The sequence below is a fragment of the Schistocerca cancellata genome, chromosome 3 (genome assembly GCF_023864275.1).
Source record: "Schistocerca cancellata isolate TAMUIC-IGC-003103 chromosome 3, iqSchCanc2.1, whole genome shotgun sequence".
NCBI lineage: Eukaryota > Metazoa > Arthropoda > Insecta > Orthoptera > Acrididae > Schistocerca > Schistocerca cancellata.
Genome location: NC_064628.1, coordinates 47,860,712 through 47,879,750, shown reverse-complemented (window position 1 = coordinate 47,879,750; position 19,039 = coordinate 47,860,712). Strand labels below are relative to the sequence as shown.

Genomic DNA, 19,039 nt, shown 5'->3' with positions numbered 1-19,039 from the left:
ATGGTCATTTTAAGCATGGACCCTACACACAATGGATTGTCATGACATAAATTTTCTACTTGATCATAATTCAAACATTCAGCCGCTATTGTGAAGAACAAAACTTTGAAGATCTACGTCTAACATTCTGCAAGCCACCTTAAGATGTGTAGTGGAAAGTCTTTTGTATACCACTGTCAATTCTCTCCTTTCCTGTTCAGCTGCAATTGGTGCACGGAAAGAACGGTTCTTGGTAAGACTCCATATGAGATCAAATCTCTCTAATGTTTCTTTCATGATTTTTTTACAGATATGTAGGAGGAAGGATTACATTGCACTTGACCCTTCATTTTCATATAAACTACACACACACACACACACACACACACACACACACATTACATCACCATATAGAGCATTGTTTATGATGCATAAAGACATCATTTCTCGTTACCAGTAATGTTACAAGATAGGAATGGTCAGTGTTGTTCATAAGTCAATTTATGACGAGCAAGCAGAGATGCTCGTATGGCCAACAGCTGGTTTTTGTGATTTTGAGTTAGAACATGCGGTACCTGATTTTGAGTGAGAACATGCGGTACTCATACAACTGACTTTTGAACATTCCCTGATGCATGCCAAGGTCACACAAGTGGAATGATCTAAGTTCATCAAGTTTTCCAGTTCTCGAGTACACTGACATGGATCATTGTGGATTAATTGTGTGAAATTATCTTCGTCAAATCCCAAAGGCCTTTCTGAAAATGGAGAGTCAGTAAATGTTGAAACAATCCTGCTTAAAATGAGAAAACAATTTTGTTACCATGCTCTGTCCAATGCATTATCCTCGTACATGGCGCAAATGTTTCTGGCTGCCTCCATTCGTGTTACCCCTTTTATTGGACTCAAACAGAAGGATATGTCAGAAATATTCTTATTTCTTCACTTGGCACACCATTTTCTAGCGTGCACAAGCTCCCTTCACTATCTCTAAATGACAATATGGTAACTGAAATAGCTACAGTGAACTATAAATAAACCCATAGCAATCAGAATAGCAACATGCAAAACAAAAATGGTATGACAGTATGCACCAACCTAATAGATTGCCAATTGGTGGATGTAAAACTGTCAAGGTTCCTAATTTTCCACATGCTTACAGGAAGGTCCTGTAGCATGGAGCCTTCCTGTTTGTTACATGATAAATGATAGCTTTGACTTCATCTGTTGTGACACCTGAAACTGTGACATTGCTTTTTGGTATTGATGGGTGAGAGAACTTGATATCATTGGATACTTCACTTGAAACGCTCTCACCGATGTTGCGGAATCATCTTGCCACTGAAGATTTTCACTTTTTATACACCTGTAGCATTCTACATCTAGACCTGCTCTACATCATGTTTGGGACCATTTGCAGATGATTTTGTCCTCTTCATTAATTGTTTGCTGGTTTCGATGGTGATTTGGTGTTGCCTCCGGAAGAGCTAGTTTTGCCTCCTCCTTGGTGGCTTTGTAGTCTGAAGGTTATCCTCATTCTGGGAAGTTTGTAACTGTTTAAAAGTGGTTTTTATGCACTTTTACTTTTTCTGTCCTTAACCATGCCTATTAATCAGTTCTGCACATACCTAGCTGTGTTACACAAAGGGCAAGGGCAACTTGAACTATACAAGATAGCATAGTTGTAAAAAAGTGGCTAAGTGTGAACAGCCTCTTGGAGCTTAGTGGATAGTAATGGCTGTCTAACACTCCATTCCAGTATGTCCAAAGTTGTAGGAATAAAACTATCCATGGGAACAGCAAAAATGGTAGCCAGAGACTCAACTAAGGCATATCCCTTCCATCTTTTTAATGTAATTCCATCACTCTGTCTTGTGTTAGTCCTCATTCAGCAGAAATAGAAGCCTATGGGATAATAGATATTTGCTTCAGCACCTAAGTACCAGCAAGCAGTGAGCTCACCAGCCATGTGAACCAAGTGCAGCTGAAGGAACATTGTTTCCTTCCTGACTCTAATGAGAAAATAAGCAACGTAATACAAATTACACTGAGTGGGACATGTAGTATGCTGGGAGTTACCCTGCAGGTGTAGAAATGAAACTTGGGGTTGACTTCTAAGAATGCAAACATTACTTTATTTCAGTGTCTAAATGACATGACAAAAAAACTCTGGAGATATTTCTCGACCAACGTCTACAGTTCCAAAAATGGGGCTATAGGATACTGAGTTGAAATAACGGTGCAAGACCTGTCGCTTGGGGGCAGATAGGAGGGCCACTGGCTAATGTCTGTACCTCACACCCGATGGGAGCACTTGTCATGTCACTGCACTGATTATCTCTCCACACACTCAGTAATCAGGCACTGTTACCAAGGGGATGAACCAGGCATCCCACATCAAACTTCGTAGAACTGTGAGTCTTCTGAGGAAACGTGCCTCTAAAATGAATCTCGAGAGATGCAATAGAAATTCTTTCGCTCACTGGTCTGTGAGAAAACTAAGGTAATGGAGACTTAGTATGAAATTTTACCAACTTTACCATTAGAATAAACTCGGATGAGACACGGTGGTTAAGGGCACAAACCTCGTGGCATTCTGCGAGCCACCCTGGACCACAGCCAGGACGTGTTGTCTCTTCAGAGGGGAAACAAAGGCTGGTGGTGACAGTTAAAAGAGCGTGGCTCCCACAAAACGTGGATGTCAAAGAGATACCTGCATTGGAAGTTACCAACATGGATACTAGAGAAAAGCAGTAGTTCACTAGTTTACAGGAGCTTCATTGGCTGCCGATGTTTGGCAAGTGCAGCGTGTCATCTGCTGCTGTTATTTTAGGTGAATGAAGGGAGTCGTCACACAGCCATTGCCACATAAACTCTGTGTGGTAACTATGGTCTCTTGTCAAGCTTGTTGGACTGCAGTTGCAATGAAAGTGACACTGCATCAGCAGTTTTCATTTGCAACTACGGGCTCAGTGAAATACCACTTACTAGCTGTTAGTGACTTGTAGGCTGATGTTCTCATCCTAGCTAAAGCTTTAGTTGCTCTGCAATGTAATAAACTTACTTTCAGCAGTTGCTGTGTTACTTTTTATGTGCAGAAATGAATTTACATTTGTTGTGAAATGTTTCTTTAGAATTCATGTCACAAGTGAACTTGGTGATAAATTAAAATCAGTGATACTCAAAATTGTACTTCCATAGTAGTAAGTCTCTAAACCTCACACTTGTGTTTCCTTTTCTTTTACAGAAAGTCCCTAATGATGGCACCAGACTCATCGCACATTAATATCCGTTGTGCACTGGGATTCCTGACTCTGCCATTTCCATACCGTGATGTAAAATTGGCCAAAAGTTGCATTGATAAAGCTCTAAAATTGGCGCCAAACAACACAATGGCTCATCATGTAGAAGGAAAGTATTTTGAGCGAATAGGTGACTTAGAGGCAGCAAAAAGTTCATATAAAACTTCAGGAGAGTATGGTGCATATGGTGCATACATGGATTATTTACGGTTGGAGTTCAAAACGAACCCAAAGTTTGATCCAGCGCCATTGTTTAAAAAAATGATGGAAGTTTTTATTGAGGAACCTTACAGAGTCGGAACATTATCACAGATAGGGTGCTATTATTATCTTATAGAAAATAAACTGAAGGAAGCTGTAACCTATTGGCTACAAATTATAGATGAGAAGCATGATACTGCTCGACTAAGAGTAAGTTGATATTAATAACTCTCTTTCTTAGTGTCAATAAGTGAGTTTATCTTTAGAATTTATATTGTCAAACTAGTCCAGAACCCTGTTTTCCATCATCTTCAAGTGCACCTCGAGATGGTGAGGCTTATTAGCTTTACCCAGTTCTTAAAATTGCAAACTCATGTTTATTTTTGCAATGAATGGCATTGTAATTTCCATACTTTGGTCTCAAGAATGGTGCAGAAAAAGTCCTCTTAATCTCTAGGTGAGCAACATGCTTAGGGAAAGCTAAATGTTTTGGAAAGGACTCACTAGCATTAAGTCAGTGGATAACCTGGACGGGCGCTTTTCTGTGTCTTGATATTGATGAGTAAACTCCATCAATGACTAGATGGTTTGGGACTCGGTATAGGTTTTTTGTGTACAGACAGTTCATTCTCCTTGGAAAATCAGTGCTGAACTAGTGGCGTAGTTGGCAGTGATCCAGGATGGTTAAACAGTCTTGTATTTCTCCAGTAATCTTTCCATGTCCACTCTATCATGTCCCTTCAGATGTGACATGTTTCCCCTTGGTACGGTTAAATTGACAGACTGTCTCAGCATCGACTGTTCTGTGCTGAAATCCGTGTTCAACTCATCCTCCACTGACCATTCTAGGTTAGCTATGAGTGTAGCTCTTGATAGCTTCATCTCTTCAGAATCAAAATTTTTTACACTGATGTGCACCATTCGGCTTTCATCAATTTCCTGCACAAATGATGAACTATACCATATGAAACATTGTTCCTGATCCAAGTCCTTGCTTTCCTGAAAGGGCTCTACTACGCATAAAGTATGATGTCGCACCCAGCTCCACTGTCCACTGTTGTAGATTGACCTTAGCATGATGTTAAACCAGGAAGCCAAAGAATAATGTTGTAGTTTATTCCCATATTAGGGAGAACTTCCATACAGTCCTGGAACTCCCTTTTCCTCATCCGGAAATGCAGCAGTGCTGAACAGAGCACTTAGTCTACAACACGGTAGGCTCAGACTTTTGGCACCAAATATACTCTTGTCTCGATACAGACACCTGTGATTCTGTATCTGTGTTCTCTCTACATAGCCAGTTGACAAATGTCTGCCTCTGATTTTGCACAAGGGTGTCCTGTGGTCACACTTTCTGGGAGCATTGTGCAGTGGGTGCACTGCCCCCTGCCTGTTCAGTGTAGAGACGCGAGTGTTATCCTGATTCCACTTTCCACATGCCTATGGAATTTTCGAATGTTTCCACCTTTGCCACTGTTTCTACAAAACAGCTGAATGTTGGCAGGAGAGCCAATTGTACAGGATGTACAAGGCCTGTTCAAAAAATTCTGGAGCATTCGTAATTTCGTGCCAGTGGTGTGTTGGAGCAAAATGCGGTTGGCATCCCTCCACACTCCTGTGTTTAATGTATAACTACTGTAAGTTTCATGGTTTTATATCTTTAGTTATTGTTCAGTGCTGTATTGAGTAGAACTTTGAATCTCACAGTTTACAAATTTTGAGATGGCAGAGTTAGAGGGGCAGCGTGTTTGCATTAAATATTGCATGAAATTCAAGAAAACGCTTACAGAGACACACCAAATGATGCAGGAAGTCTACAGTGATAGTGTGTAAACCATACTCTGTGTTACAAATTCTCACGTGGTTGGTTCACATGGTTTAAAAATTGCTGGACGAAAGTCCAGACACTCATCCAGGACACCCTTCTATGTCTACCGACGATGTTCACGTCGGGAATGTCAACGAAATTGTGTGTGCCGATCGAAGACTCCGAGAGATTACAGATGAATGTAACATTTCAGTTGGATCATGTCATGAAATCCTGTCACAGCATCTTCGAATGCGTCTCACAGCTAATGAGTCAAGACCAGAAAGACTTTTGCCCCACAGTTTGCGAAGAGCTTTTGGATCGCGCAAATGAGAATGAGATGTCCCTTAAGGGAATCAATTGGTGATGAGACGTGGGTCTATGATAATGGTGTTGAGACCAACGTTCAGTCTTCACAGTGGTTTGGGAAAGGTTTTCCAGGACCAAAAAAAGCTTGTCAGGTCAGGTCAAATGTCAAAGCCTAAGTTCATCATGAATTCATGCCACAGGGACAAACCGTTAATTGATAGTACTGTCAGGATGTGTTGTGACATCTGCGAGAAAATGTGACACGGAAACGGCGTGAAATGTGGTTTCATGGCTCTTGCATCTCGATAATGCACCTGCACATTCATCCCTGTTGATGCGTGACTATTGCACAAAAAACGAAATCAGTGTGCAGCCTCATCCTCTCTACTCTCCAGACCTGGCCCCAAAGGACAGAGAGTTTTCTTTTTTTTCCAATGATAGATAAGATAAACCAAAATTCACAAACACCACTTTTCACAATCCAGCAAGAGCAAGAGGCATACCAATACTGCTTCTGGAACTGGAAATGATGTTGGGAGCAGTGTATTAATTGTGGAGGAGAGTATTTCGAAGGAGACCATGCACAATAAGTAAAAGATAAGTGTAGAAAAATTTGGTGGACAAAGTTACGGAATTTTTTGAATAGACCTATATCATACCGATAATTAATGTTGTAAGCACATAGAGTTGAAAGTACCTGATACTAGAAGCAAAACAATCTCGGTAAAGGTGGGCTCTAAATTGCATGCCTTAAGAGGTATGAGCTTTTCTTCGTCTTCGATACTGTGAAACAAATCTCTTCTACTGCAAGCATGTGTTGAGAGATGGTAGCATGGACCAAAACAAGGAAAAAAGTGTAGTAAGCACGGGCTATAAAGTGTATATCTGAAGAGTTATGAGCACTTCTTCAAGTTCGCTACTGTGAAACACATCTTTTCTACTGAACATGTGTTCAGATCTCTTGAGGTGTGCACTTTAGAGCCCATGTTAACTGGACATTTTTGTTTTGTTTGGTCCAAACTAGTTGCTCCCAAAATATGGAATGCAAAGCACTTGCTGTAGAGGAGATCTGTTTTCACAGTATTGAACATGACGAAGTACTCATAGCTCTTATGGTAAGCATTCAGAGCCCCCATTTGCTGACATTTCTTGCTTCTGGTTTCTTATGTTTACAACTGCATGCCTTTATGCCATTAATTATGATACACCCTTTGTAATATATACTACTCATTTCCCTCTTGGTCTTGTCACCGAGTTAAATTCAGCCAAAGCTGCTTGCCGCAGTTGCTGCTGCTTTGTCCAAAATTTATGGAAATGTTCTGCTTCCATGGCTACAGTGGCACAATTGTTATCCATCACTTCATACATATGAGTATTGATTTTTCTGATACATTCTACCAAATTTTTATGCTGATTTCCTTTGTTTTTTATCTATAGCATCAAGTTGTTCCTGATAACTTCTGACGAGAGTACCTAAAAATAAACAAAAAATTGATTATGTAACTTTATTTCTTTCCAAGATTACAATTAAACACTCAACTACCCGCCCTATTGATACAATTGTGGTACTTTCTGTAGAGTGAGTTTTGTGGAATTATTAAGCAACATCAGTCTCCGATGTTCTCAGTATTAATCATATTGTACTGAAAATGTCTATTCAGAAAGCTAACATGTTCTTGTAGACTAAGGTAGTGGTTCTCATAAGCACTTCTGCATACAGGTTGTATGTTCAAGAGACAGCTTATCAAGAAGGTATAAACAGTATTTGTACCCATGTGTGTCTGAAGCCCCCAATACACCTTCAACTCCTGCCTGGGATACAGTACATGTCCAGTGAAGTGGGCCTTTGTCTCATGAGCAGCAACTGGCTTGCAAGTACAATACTTCTGTAATATTGTCTATGGAGATTCTTTTACGTATTGGAAGAACCACCAAAACAAAGGGTGACATTACTGACGGAAAGTCAAAGTGTTCTTCCCCCATTAGTTTTGTGTTCTTGCCTCTCACCTATTGTTCATGTTTACTAATGTGATGGTATGCTCAGTAAATTTTCTGGAGTATGTTCCTTTTGATTTTCTTGGTCTCGTTCAACTCCTTCATATGCCACTAATTGTAGTAATGTTCTGACACCCTTTGAACAACAGTCGAAGGTGTGAATGATTGAAATCCTTAATTTGAGAATGTATGCTTTTTGATTGGAGGACAAGTAATATATTATGAATCCAAACCTAGTATCATTAAATGCCACTGATCTCCCAGGATGCCTCCGTTTACAGATGTATCATTCTAACTGCGCCTATTTTTAGTTCTATCTTGTAGATTGAACAGAATGTGAAAGAATGTTACGAGGATATGAGGGAAGATCAGAAAATAATGCACAATAATTTTAAGTGAACTTACATGTTTTACCTGCTTTTCTGCAACATTCTCAACAGATTTCTCCCATCATCGTACCAGTTTCCATATGCTCTGTTCGTAGAAGCCCATTTGGTTGCAGTATAACCATCTGTGGACTGCTGATTTCACTTCCACATCTGTCGCAAAGCGTTGGCGGGTCGGAAGTTTCTTCATAGGACAGAAGCGATGAAAGGCTGACAGTTCAAGGTCCAGACTGTACAGTGGATGCTAGAGCAATTCCCACCCAAGTTTGGCAGTTTTCTTATTAAATGGAACAGCGACATGGAGGTGAGCCTTGTCATGATGAAGTTTGACACCATTGGTATTAATGTTGTGGGTTTTGTCATGAAGGACACGATGCAACTTAACCAAAGTTTTAATGTAGGCAGCAGTACTCTCAGTGGTCCCATGTTAAGAAAAGTCCGCCAATAACCCAACATGCATATACCAGAATAATGCCACAAGCACTGTCCTAGCAGGTTGATGATTTTTTTTATTGTACTGGGGAACCAGCATGTTTTCACTCCATGGAAGCTTACTTGGTTTAGGGCAGATAGTGGTGCACTCACAATTTATCGCTAGTATGATTCATTTCAGAAAGTCATACCCTTCTGTGGCATAATACGTTGAGTGATACAAGCAAGTCATTTGCTTGCCATTTGTCTGTCAGCTTCGTAGGCACCCAGTGAACATTAACTTTATGAAATTTCAACATGTCATGAACAGTACCATACACTGCACCTTACGAAATGTTGAACTGCTGTGCTAAGGTTCGCAGTTGGACATGCCTGTTATTCGACATTGCTACCTCAATGGCTCTGACATTCTGCAGTGTTGCAGCTGTTACCGACTGCCCAGAGTGTTGCGAATCACTAAGGTCCACACGGCCCTGTTAGAAGAACGCCCATCACCTGGAGACATTGCTGTGGTCCATACAGTTGTCCTTGCACATGCCCAGCATGTTCCTGTGAATTTCCCTTGGTGGATGCCATGTGTGTGTGTGTGTGTGTGTGTGGAGGGGGGGGGGGGAAGAAACTTCAAACTATGTTGTCGTGAAATTTCAACATTCAAACTGCAATACCGGAAGGGGGGGGGGGGGGAATATTTTTGCGTTACCAGACAAATCAGTATGCTGCCTGTGTTACAACAGAGTTCTGAAGTTGGTAGGTGTCTTCAGTCAGTTGACCCACAGTGACTGTGGGGTTTGGGGCAGGGTCACACATCGATATGATTGCTTGTTGAGGCTGCTATTAAATGAGATTGTTCTAGGCGTCACCTTCACTTTAACAGGAAAGAGGAGGTAAAACTGGTTTGGTTGATAGCAGAAAACATGGAAGAGTCATGATTGTTAAAATGCTGGAGGTTTTAAGTGCCAGAGCAGTAGCTTTCCTAGGACAATGAAGGTAAAAGAAACAATAGTTTTAAGATGAGTTAAGATTGAACCAAACATCAGTTTGAGAAAGAGTACAGCATCCATGCAAACAGCTGTTGAAAATTTTTGGTGATCACCACAAATTATATTTCCATTCAGTTATATTTTGGTCTATGTAAAATGTCGCCTTTCCTTATAACATCAAAATATTCAAATACTAATGAGTAAAATTAATGAATTACTTATGTACTTTTTTTTTGTTGGTGTTTAACAGTTGCGTTATTTGTGTAATTACATTCAATGTCTTGGATCTTGAAGTAATGTATAATCCTCTCTTTCCCAGGCATATAAGCCAGTCTGTGTGTTTATAAAGAAACCATTTGATCTCCTTCAAGTCGCATTGGATGAGGTACGACTGGCTCTATGTAAAGAGAATGTACCATCTGAAGAAAGAGATCTGTATGAGAGACTGATTTCAAAGTTTGAAGGCACTGAACTACTGGATAATCCGCCAGAATCACACCGTCAGCAGATATTGGAAGAATCAGAGAGTGTGTTGAGGGAAGAAGAAGAACGTGCATCTAACTCGAGAGGAAGAGAAAGAGGTGGAAAGAGAGGTCGTGGCAATTATCAAGAGTATAGAGGAGGTAGAGGGAGAGGGCGTGGCAATTATCAAGACTATAGAGGGAGAGGAAGAGGTACAAGTGAAAGAGGAACAGGTAGAGGTTCAGGATATTACCACAGTAGTAATCGTCGAGATTCTAGTTGTGAATCAAATAGTAGCTCCAGAAGATATCGCCGTGACTCTAGCTGTGAATCCAACAATAGTAGCAAGGATTGGAGGACAATTAGGAATAGGAGACCATCTGAAGAAGAAAGCAGAGGGCCAAATTATGAGTTCAGAAGCAGTTCAAGAAATCGTACGAGCCAGAAGGAATTTAGAAGAGGAGGCGGCTATCGTGGCTCCTACGATCGCGATTCGAGCTGTGATTCCACTGGAAGCCAAGGATCCATTCAGGGAAGAGGTGGTAGCAGAAGACAGTTCCAGGACCGCGATGGAGATTATGACAGAATGCGTGGATCCAGCAACTGTTTTCAAAGGGATACCAAATTTAATTGGAGAGAGGGCGCAGCTGTCCGAGAACCTTCCTATGAAAGGCAGGAGAAGCCAAACCATTACAGTCCAAGGAACAGGGGTAATTGGCGTGAAAGACCTTCCAACAATCATGAGAGGAATGACAGAGGGAGCTATGGAGACTCCTCACGAGGTAATCGACAGGCTTACAGGAACCACAGTTATAACAGGAATCGTGATTCCAGTGCTGATAGTTATTCATCTGATAATTTGGGTGAACGATATAAGAAGGAATATTCTAATCAGAATTTTCGAAAATACAGGCACGAAAGTGGTTCAGACCATGTAAAACAAGAAGATAGTTCATTTAACAGACGGTTTAAACTTGCCCAGACCGATGACCAGCAAACATCAAAAGATTCACGGTCTGCTAGAATGGGCACAGGAGGAAATGATGAAATCCAACAGAAACTTAGAGCCAGAAAGGAAATGTCACTCAGAATGAGTGACCAGAACGTGAATAAAAATGAAGGGAGGGAAAGTAGTACCTAGCTCTGACATTAAATAACGATATTCAGTGCCCATGTTGAGAAAGAAATCAGCTAAATAAATGTATGACACCATAAACAAGTCAAAGTAAGCATGCAGATTATTGTGATAATGTGGCTTTCTAATGCAACATGAATGTATAATTGTGATAAATGTCTGTGATATGGATTTAATGATTGACGCGTCACTAGTATTTTAGTGTGTGTGTATATATATATATATATATATATATATATATATATATATATATATATATATATATATATATATATATATATATATATATATATATATATCTGTGTCTTTTATTACATGCATCAAGAGCACTCTAGTTAACGTTGTTGTTTTGAGATTGTTTATCAGTAACATTGAAGAATCATTGCTCTTCTTGCATGCGCTAAAAGAGTAAAATGTGTATTTGCTCCATTGTAATTTTGCTGATAGTTTTATCACATTCATCTAAGTGTTGTATTTCTGAATCTTAAATAAATTTTTTTCATAATTTACTTCACCTTTGCTTCTTATCGTTAATATATGAAATTGTGTAGAAATTGCAGATACATGGACCCTCTCACTGAAATATGACAGAACATGTAACTGAGAGCGGTGTGTGCAACATACTTACCAGTTTATTGCTCACGTACAATAAGTAACGTAGCTCTGTGTTGTCGAACATACCTGTTTTAGTTGGAAATGACCATCTTGTGTCTTGCCTAATTGCAGTGGGTAAGACTCATTTAGAGCTGTCACCCAGAGTAGTGTATTAAAATGGGAGGTCTGTAACACTCTCACTCTGTAATATTTTAATTTATATATGATAAGAACAGTCACCATTTCTTGAGGGCACATGCTGTTTTGAACTAATAAATTATCAGCATAAATTTCTTTCACTATAAAGAAAGAATAATCACCTGCATTAAGATAACCAGTGCTCAGACTACTTTGAAACTTCTCTGTTTGCTCACATTTTCATAAGCTTCGAAACTGCTTTATTTCAAATGTATTCTTACGTTTATGCAAAAATACTAATTGTGAAATTTAGATAGGATGGCTTACCTTGTATTAATGTATACCTCTTTGCACACTTAGGTAAACCTTATTCAAAGACCAGAATGAGATTTTCACTCTGCAGCGGAATGTGCGCTGATATGAAACTTCCTGGCAGATTAAAACTGTGTGCCCGACCGAGACTCAAACTCGGGACCTTTGCCTTTCGCGGGCAAGTGCTCTACCAACTGAGCTACCGAAGCACGACTCACGCCCGGTACTCACAGCTTTACTTCTGCCAGTACCAGTCTCGGTCGGGCACACAGTTTTAATCTGCCAGGAAGTTTCTTATTCAAAGACGCTTAACATTAACTTCATCCACCACAACTTTAAGATTGGTGTAAAAAGAACTTAAACTTATACGCAAGCTGGTTAATAGAGTAACATATCACAATTGAACAGCAAATATTCAGCAACTCGAGACTGAGTAAGTAACATAAAAGGCATGAAATGAAATTATACATTGAAAATTGTATTAATGAGACAGGTAAAAACTTCAGATTGAAAGTTAGTGTGTGTGTTAGGTAACACTGTGTACTGATCAGGTGCAGGACTCTAATAACAGTATAATGTTTCTAGGTAAATGAAATGCCAAAGGATTCACTTTTTATGATATATTAACATAATTATATTTTCAGTGGTCCATGTCCTAATACGGTAGTACTGGGAGTTTATCCATTGCCTTGCTATGATGAAGGCAAGATGCAGGGAGTCATGACCAAGCACTGATAACTGTTGTTCACATGTTCCACACAATGTTAACACTTGGTAGTGTTCGATTCAAAGTTGCTTGAATATTGCCACTGAATTCATTGACGCCAGTTGATACCAACTGCGAGTGCTAACAATCCTTCAGTGAACTTTACAGTGAGTCTGCATTATGCTGTGGCATCCAAGCCTGTTTCTTCCACAATCTCTTGGTAAGACAACTCCTAACAGGATCCTCCCAGTTTTAAACACTGTGTGCACACTCTATGCCCTGCCAGCTTTGATAACCAAGATGCTTCCTGTAGCTGCTGTTTTTAATCACAGAGAGAATCTTTTATCTTTGCATAATGAAGTTATTATTCCACCTAACCCCACAACATTAACCACTTATACAATGCTTGTATACATTATTCTTGAAGTAACAATCTTTACATATTTGATGAACGATGTTTACAACAAACATAAGTAAAAATTACAGTTTGAAAATTTAATTATAATAAAACTCATTTTTCATATCACAAAAAAATGAAAGACAATCATATTTCTTGTGAGAGTTCATGCGGTATTGTCTATTTCTTTAATTTGGAAGAAGATTGGCAAATTGATATGTATTTGCATGTGTGTGGGTTCGCAAATTTGTATGATTGTGTACCATGTGTACACTTTTCTTTAATCCACAATCCTCGCTGTCAGCAGAAGTCAAAACTTTCTACATGTGTCGTAAGTCCTTCAATGGTTGCCAGTGTTTGGTCAGACACTACTTAACCCTTTATAGGCCAAAACTTTTTTGTAAAAGATAGCATTGAAATGTAATTTGTTAACATTATTCATTATACCCAGATACATTAAAAATACTCAAGATTCGAACAATCTTGTGGTACTAATTAGTATAAATTTTTGTGCTAATCAAAATATTGGCTACAATCCATTTAGTTTGTGGTCGATAATTTAACCATGTTGTGAAAAGAGGGTCTTGCAATAAGATAGCAGTAAACAGAAGAAACCAAAGATTTATTTGTTGTTTTATATGCGTATAAAATTACACGCAAAATATATACACACAAAATCATAACCAAATTTGTTCTGTTGGTGGAAGGGTCCAAAGCAATGTCTGCACAAAGCTACATCGCAAGTAGTGCGTGCTAACTTAACAACGTTTAGGTTTGATTCATGTGCTGCAAAATACACACCTCCTCACTGTACCTGGTGTAGGCATATGCTCAGTCACATTCCTGAATTGCATCCCTTGGAATCCTATAGCTCTTTTTTGAAATTGTGACCTACTAATTGCTGTGTGTGGTCTCGGTGTTGGTCTCATTTTAGATTTCGAGCAGAAATTTTCCATTAGCTCATTATCCAGAATATTTCTAAATTTTAAATGTGACAGAGGTTTAGTATTCCAAACAAGAAACTAACATCCTTATAAAGTATGAATGCATTTACTGGTGCTGTGTCCCTGAAGTAATTGAAAATTTTCATCCACCCACTCCTGGAGGAGAACGCAAATTCACAGGAACGCTAGTATTGAATGGTAGTAAAAATGTTTTGGTGTTGAAAATAACATGGATTCATTCCCTGTTCAGAAAACTGCTGATATGGGGTAACTACAGGGATATTAGAAATTTCAGAACCTGTTTGACTGAACTCCATCAAAACTCAGTTGTGTTTAGTGGTCACTGGTGTCCCTGGAAGTTCCTACTACAACATCCTCTGCACCAATGTCTCTTCCATATTCACAATTGGAGCCAATGTTCTTTCTCAGAAGGGCCCAAGCATGATTTTCTGCAAATCTTTGTTAGGTGACAATACAGTGTATTGAGTGAAAGTGTTTCAAGTGAAGTGGGGAAATATAAATATTCTATTTACCGAAGAGTATTCTTGTATGATTCATACATGCATGCAGAATCGGCACATGCAGTAAGGAGATTATTTTGAGAGGATCTTCATGGTGTTCAATTTATAATTAGAGTACGACTCATCAATAGGTAAACAAATTTTGTGTTCTTGACAGGAAACTTAGACTACCATATATAGTACTCACAAAACTCTGTATAGCATTGGACATACTGTGGAAAGGTCTCCTACAATGGGAGTTCAGAATCTTTCTCATAAAACAGGAAGTTGCTATGCCTCTGTTCAAATGGATACAAAGTTACTGAAATTTCAACCCAGTAAAATAACTGCAGTGCAAGAATGTGAACCAGGTAACCCTACAAATAGGATGTGGTTTTGTGAATGGATTTTGAACTGGGTGCATGACAGAGAAATTGACCCTCACTTAACTTTCTTCTTGGAGGAATCATTGTTCCACCTAAGTGAAATATGTTAATTCACCAAATAACCCTTATTGGACTTAAGAAAAGCGTAATGTAATGCATGAGGAACACCTGCTTGAGAAGAAAATAGGAATTTGGTGTGCTATGATAGTGGAAGAATAATAGGCCCCAGTGACTACTTAACTTTGAGAGAACATGCTTTTGCGACCCTTCAGTAGGGCTCTGCAATGGTGAGTACAGCCAACTTCTAATTACAGGAAACTCATGACCTATTTCAAGATGTAGAGTTACCGTATCACTAGCAACATGTTGCCCCCTCATTCCCCCTGATTTAACTACTTGCAGTTTTTGTCTCCGGGGAGAGGGGGGATTAAAAGAGAAAGCTTACAAATCAAATCCACATACTTAACAATGAAGGGATGTAGTTCCAGCATCTCCTTGTGTAACATATGCAAGTAATTTACTTTTCTTTTTAAGTGTTTATGTTATGTGTGTTAGAAATAACTTTCGCAACAAGCAGTCCTATATTTACTGCGGGTCTCTTGTCACCTGCACCATGGACACAGCAGCCGGTGTCACCGGCCAGCTGTGCGCTGTGAAAGTCATTGCCTTGATGATTGATCACCCTGCAGAAGCAAGAATGCAGATTATAACTGTTTACTAGTGCAATGCTATTATTTTTAAACTGTTTGCTAAAATATCAAGTAAATGCAGAGGTACTATAATAACACAATATAACTTGTGCAGATGTATTTATTTGCATCTGAAAATATTATGATAAAGTTGCAGGAAATTAATATTATGTACATATTTTTTTCTTGCAACTTTATCATAATATTTTCAGATGCAAATAAATACGTATTATTAATTAATATTATGTACATATTACGTACATATTTTTGCTTCCCCCCATGAACCATGGAGCTTGCTGTTGGTGGGGAGCCTTGCGTGCCTCAACGATACAGATAGCCGTACTGTAGGTGCAACCACAACAGAGGGGGGCCAGACAGATGTGTTCCTGAAGAGGGGCAGCAGCCTTTTCAGTAGTTGCAGGGGCAACAGTCTGGATGATTGACTGATATGGCCCTGTAACACTAACTAAAACGGCCTTGCTGTTGTGGTACTGCGAACGGCTGAAAGCAAGGGGAAACTACAACCGTAATTTTTCCCGAGGGCATGCAGCTTTACTGTATGATTAAATGATGATGGCATCTTCTTGGGTAAAATAGTCCCCCATTCCGATCTCCGGGCGGTGACTACTCAAGAGGACATCGTTATCAGGAGAAAGAAAACTGGCGTTCTACGGATCGGAGCGTGGAATGTCAGATCCCTTAATCAGGCAGGTAGGTTAGAAAATTTAAAAAGGGAAATGGATAGGTTAAAAGATATAGTGGGAATTAGTGAAGTTCAGTGGCAGGAGGAACAAGACGTTTGGTCAGGTGAATACAGGATTATAAATACAAAATCAAATAGAGGTAATACAGGAGTAGGTTTAATAATGAATAAAAAAATAGGAGTGCGGGTAAACTACTACAAACAGCATAGTGAACGCATTATTGTGGCCAAGGTAGACACGAAGCCCACGCCTACTACAGAAGTACAAGTTTATATGCCAACTAGCTCTGCAGATGAAGAAATTGATGAAATGTATGATGAGATAAAATAAATTTTTCAAGTAATGAAGGGAGATGAAAATTTAATAGTCATGTGTGACTGGAATTTGACAGTAGGAAAAGGAAGAGAAGGAAACATATTAGGTGAATATGGATTGGGGGCTAAGAAATGAAAGAGGAAGCTGCCTGGTAGAATTTTGCACAGAGCATAACTTAATCATAGCTAACACTTGGTTCAAGAATCACAAAAGAAGGTTGTATACATGGAAGAACCCTGGAGATACTAAAAGGTTTCAGATAGATTATATAATGGTAAGACAGAGATTTAGGAACCAGATTTTAAATTGTAAGACATTTCCAGGGGCAGATGTGGACTCTGACCACAATCTATTGGTTATGAACTGTAGATTAAAACTCAAGAAACTGCAAAATGGTGGAAATTTAAGGAGATGGGACCTGGATAAACTGACTAAACTAGAGGTTGTACAGAGTTTCAGGGAGAATTGACAGGAATGGGGGAAAGAAATACAGTAGAAGAAGAATGGGTAGCTTCGAGGAATGAAATAGTGAAGGCAGCAGAGGATCAAGTAGGTAAAAAGACGAGGGCTATTAGAAATCCTTGGGTAACAGAAGAGATACTGAATTTAATTGATGAAAGGGGAAAATACAAAAATGCAGCAAGTGAAGCAGGCAAAAAGGAATACAAACATCTCAAAAATGAGATCGACAGGAAGTGCAAAATGGCTAAGCCGGGATGGCTAGAGGACAAATATAAGGATGTAGAGGCTTATCTAATGAGGGGTAAGATAGATACTGCCTACAGGAAAATAGAGAGACATTTGGAGAAAAGAGAACCACTTGCATGAATATCAAGAGCTCAGATGGAAACCCAGTTCTAAGCAAAGAAGGAAAAGCAGAAAGGTGGAAGGAGTATATAGAGGGTCTATACAAGGGCGATGTACTTGAGGACAATATTATGGAAATGGACGAGGATGTAGATGAAGATGAAATGGGACATATGATACTGCGTGAAGAGTTTGGCAGAGCACTGAAGGACCTGAGTCAAAACAAGGCCCCGGGAGTAGATAACATTCCATTAGAACTACTGACAGCCTTGGGAGAGCCAGTCCTGACAAACTCTACCATCTGGTGAGCAAGATGTATGAGACAGACGAAATTCCCTCAGACTTCAAGAAGAATATAATAATTCCAATCCCAAAGAAAGCAGGTGTTGACAGATGCCAAAATTACCAAACTATCAGTTTAATAAGTCACAGCTGCAAAATACAAATGCGAATTCTTTACAGACGAATGGAAAAACTGGTAGAAGCCGACCTCGAGGAAGATCAGTTTGGATTCCGTATAAATGTTGGAACACGTGAGGCAATACTGACCCTACGACTTATCTTAGAAGAAAGATTAAGTAAAGGCAAACCTACGTTTCTAGCATTTGTAGACTTAGAGAAAGCTTTTGACAATGTTGACTGGAATACTCTCTTTCAAATTCTGAGGGTGGTAGGGGTAAAATACAGGGAGTGAAAGGCTATTTACAATTTGTACAGAAACCAGATGGCAGTTATAAAGAGTCGAGGGACATGATAGGGAAGCAGTGGTTGGGATGGGAGTGAGACAGGGTTGTAGCCTCTCCCCGATGCTATTATCTGTATATTGAGCAAGCAGTAAAGGAAACGAAAGAAAAGTTCGGAGTAGGTATTAAAATCCATGGAGAAGAAATAAAAACTTTGAGGTTTGCCGATGACATTGTAATTCTGTCAGAGACAGCAAAGGACTTGGAAGAGCAGTTGAATGGAATGGACAGTGTCTTGAAAGGAGGGCATAAGATGAACATCAACAAAAGGAAAACGAGGATAATGGAATGTAGTTGAATTAAGTCGGGTGATGCTGAGGGAATTACATTAGGAAATGAGACACTTACAGTAGTAAAGGAGTTTTGCTATTTGGGGAGCAAAATAACTGATGATGGTCGAAGTAGAGAAGATATAAAATGTAGACTGGCAATGGCAAGCAAGGAAAGCGTTTATGAAGAAGAGAAATTTGTTAACATCGAGTATTGATTTAAGTCTCAGGAAGTCGTTTTTGAAAGTATTTGTATGGAGTGGAGCCATGTATGGAAGTGAAACATGGATAATAAATAGTTTAGACAAGAAGAGAATAGAAGCTTTCGAAATGTGGTGCTACAGAAGAATGCTGAAGATTAGATGGGTAGATCATATAACTAATGAGGAGGTATTGAATAGAATTGGTGAGAAGAGGAGTTTGTTGCACAACATGACTAGAAGAAGGGGTTGGTTGGTAGGACATGTTTTGAGACATCAAGGGATCACCAATTTAATACTGGAGGGCAGCCTGGAGGGTAAAAATTGTAGAGGGAGACCAAGAGATG

General features: G+C 39.4%; 1 protein-coding gene across 2 annotated transcripts in view; it reads left to right on the top strand.

Annotated features, from left to right (window-relative positions):
* Window positions 1–11,211, top strand: part of LOC126176925 (uncharacterized) — an 87,398-nt gene extending 76,187 nt beyond the window's left edge. For both annotated transcript variants that reach the window (XM_049924111.1, XM_049924112.1), the window contains exons 6-7: window positions 3,227–3,692; window positions 9,711–11,211. In XM_049924111.1, coding sequence (XP_049780068.1) covers window positions 3,227–3,692; window positions 9,711–10,994 — 1,750 coding nt within the window. In that variant the 3' untranslated portion in view covers window positions 10,995–11,211. The remainder of the gene's footprint in view (window positions 1–3,226; window positions 3,693–9,710) is intronic.
* The last annotated feature ends 7,828 nt before the right edge of the window (window positions 11,212–19,039 follow it).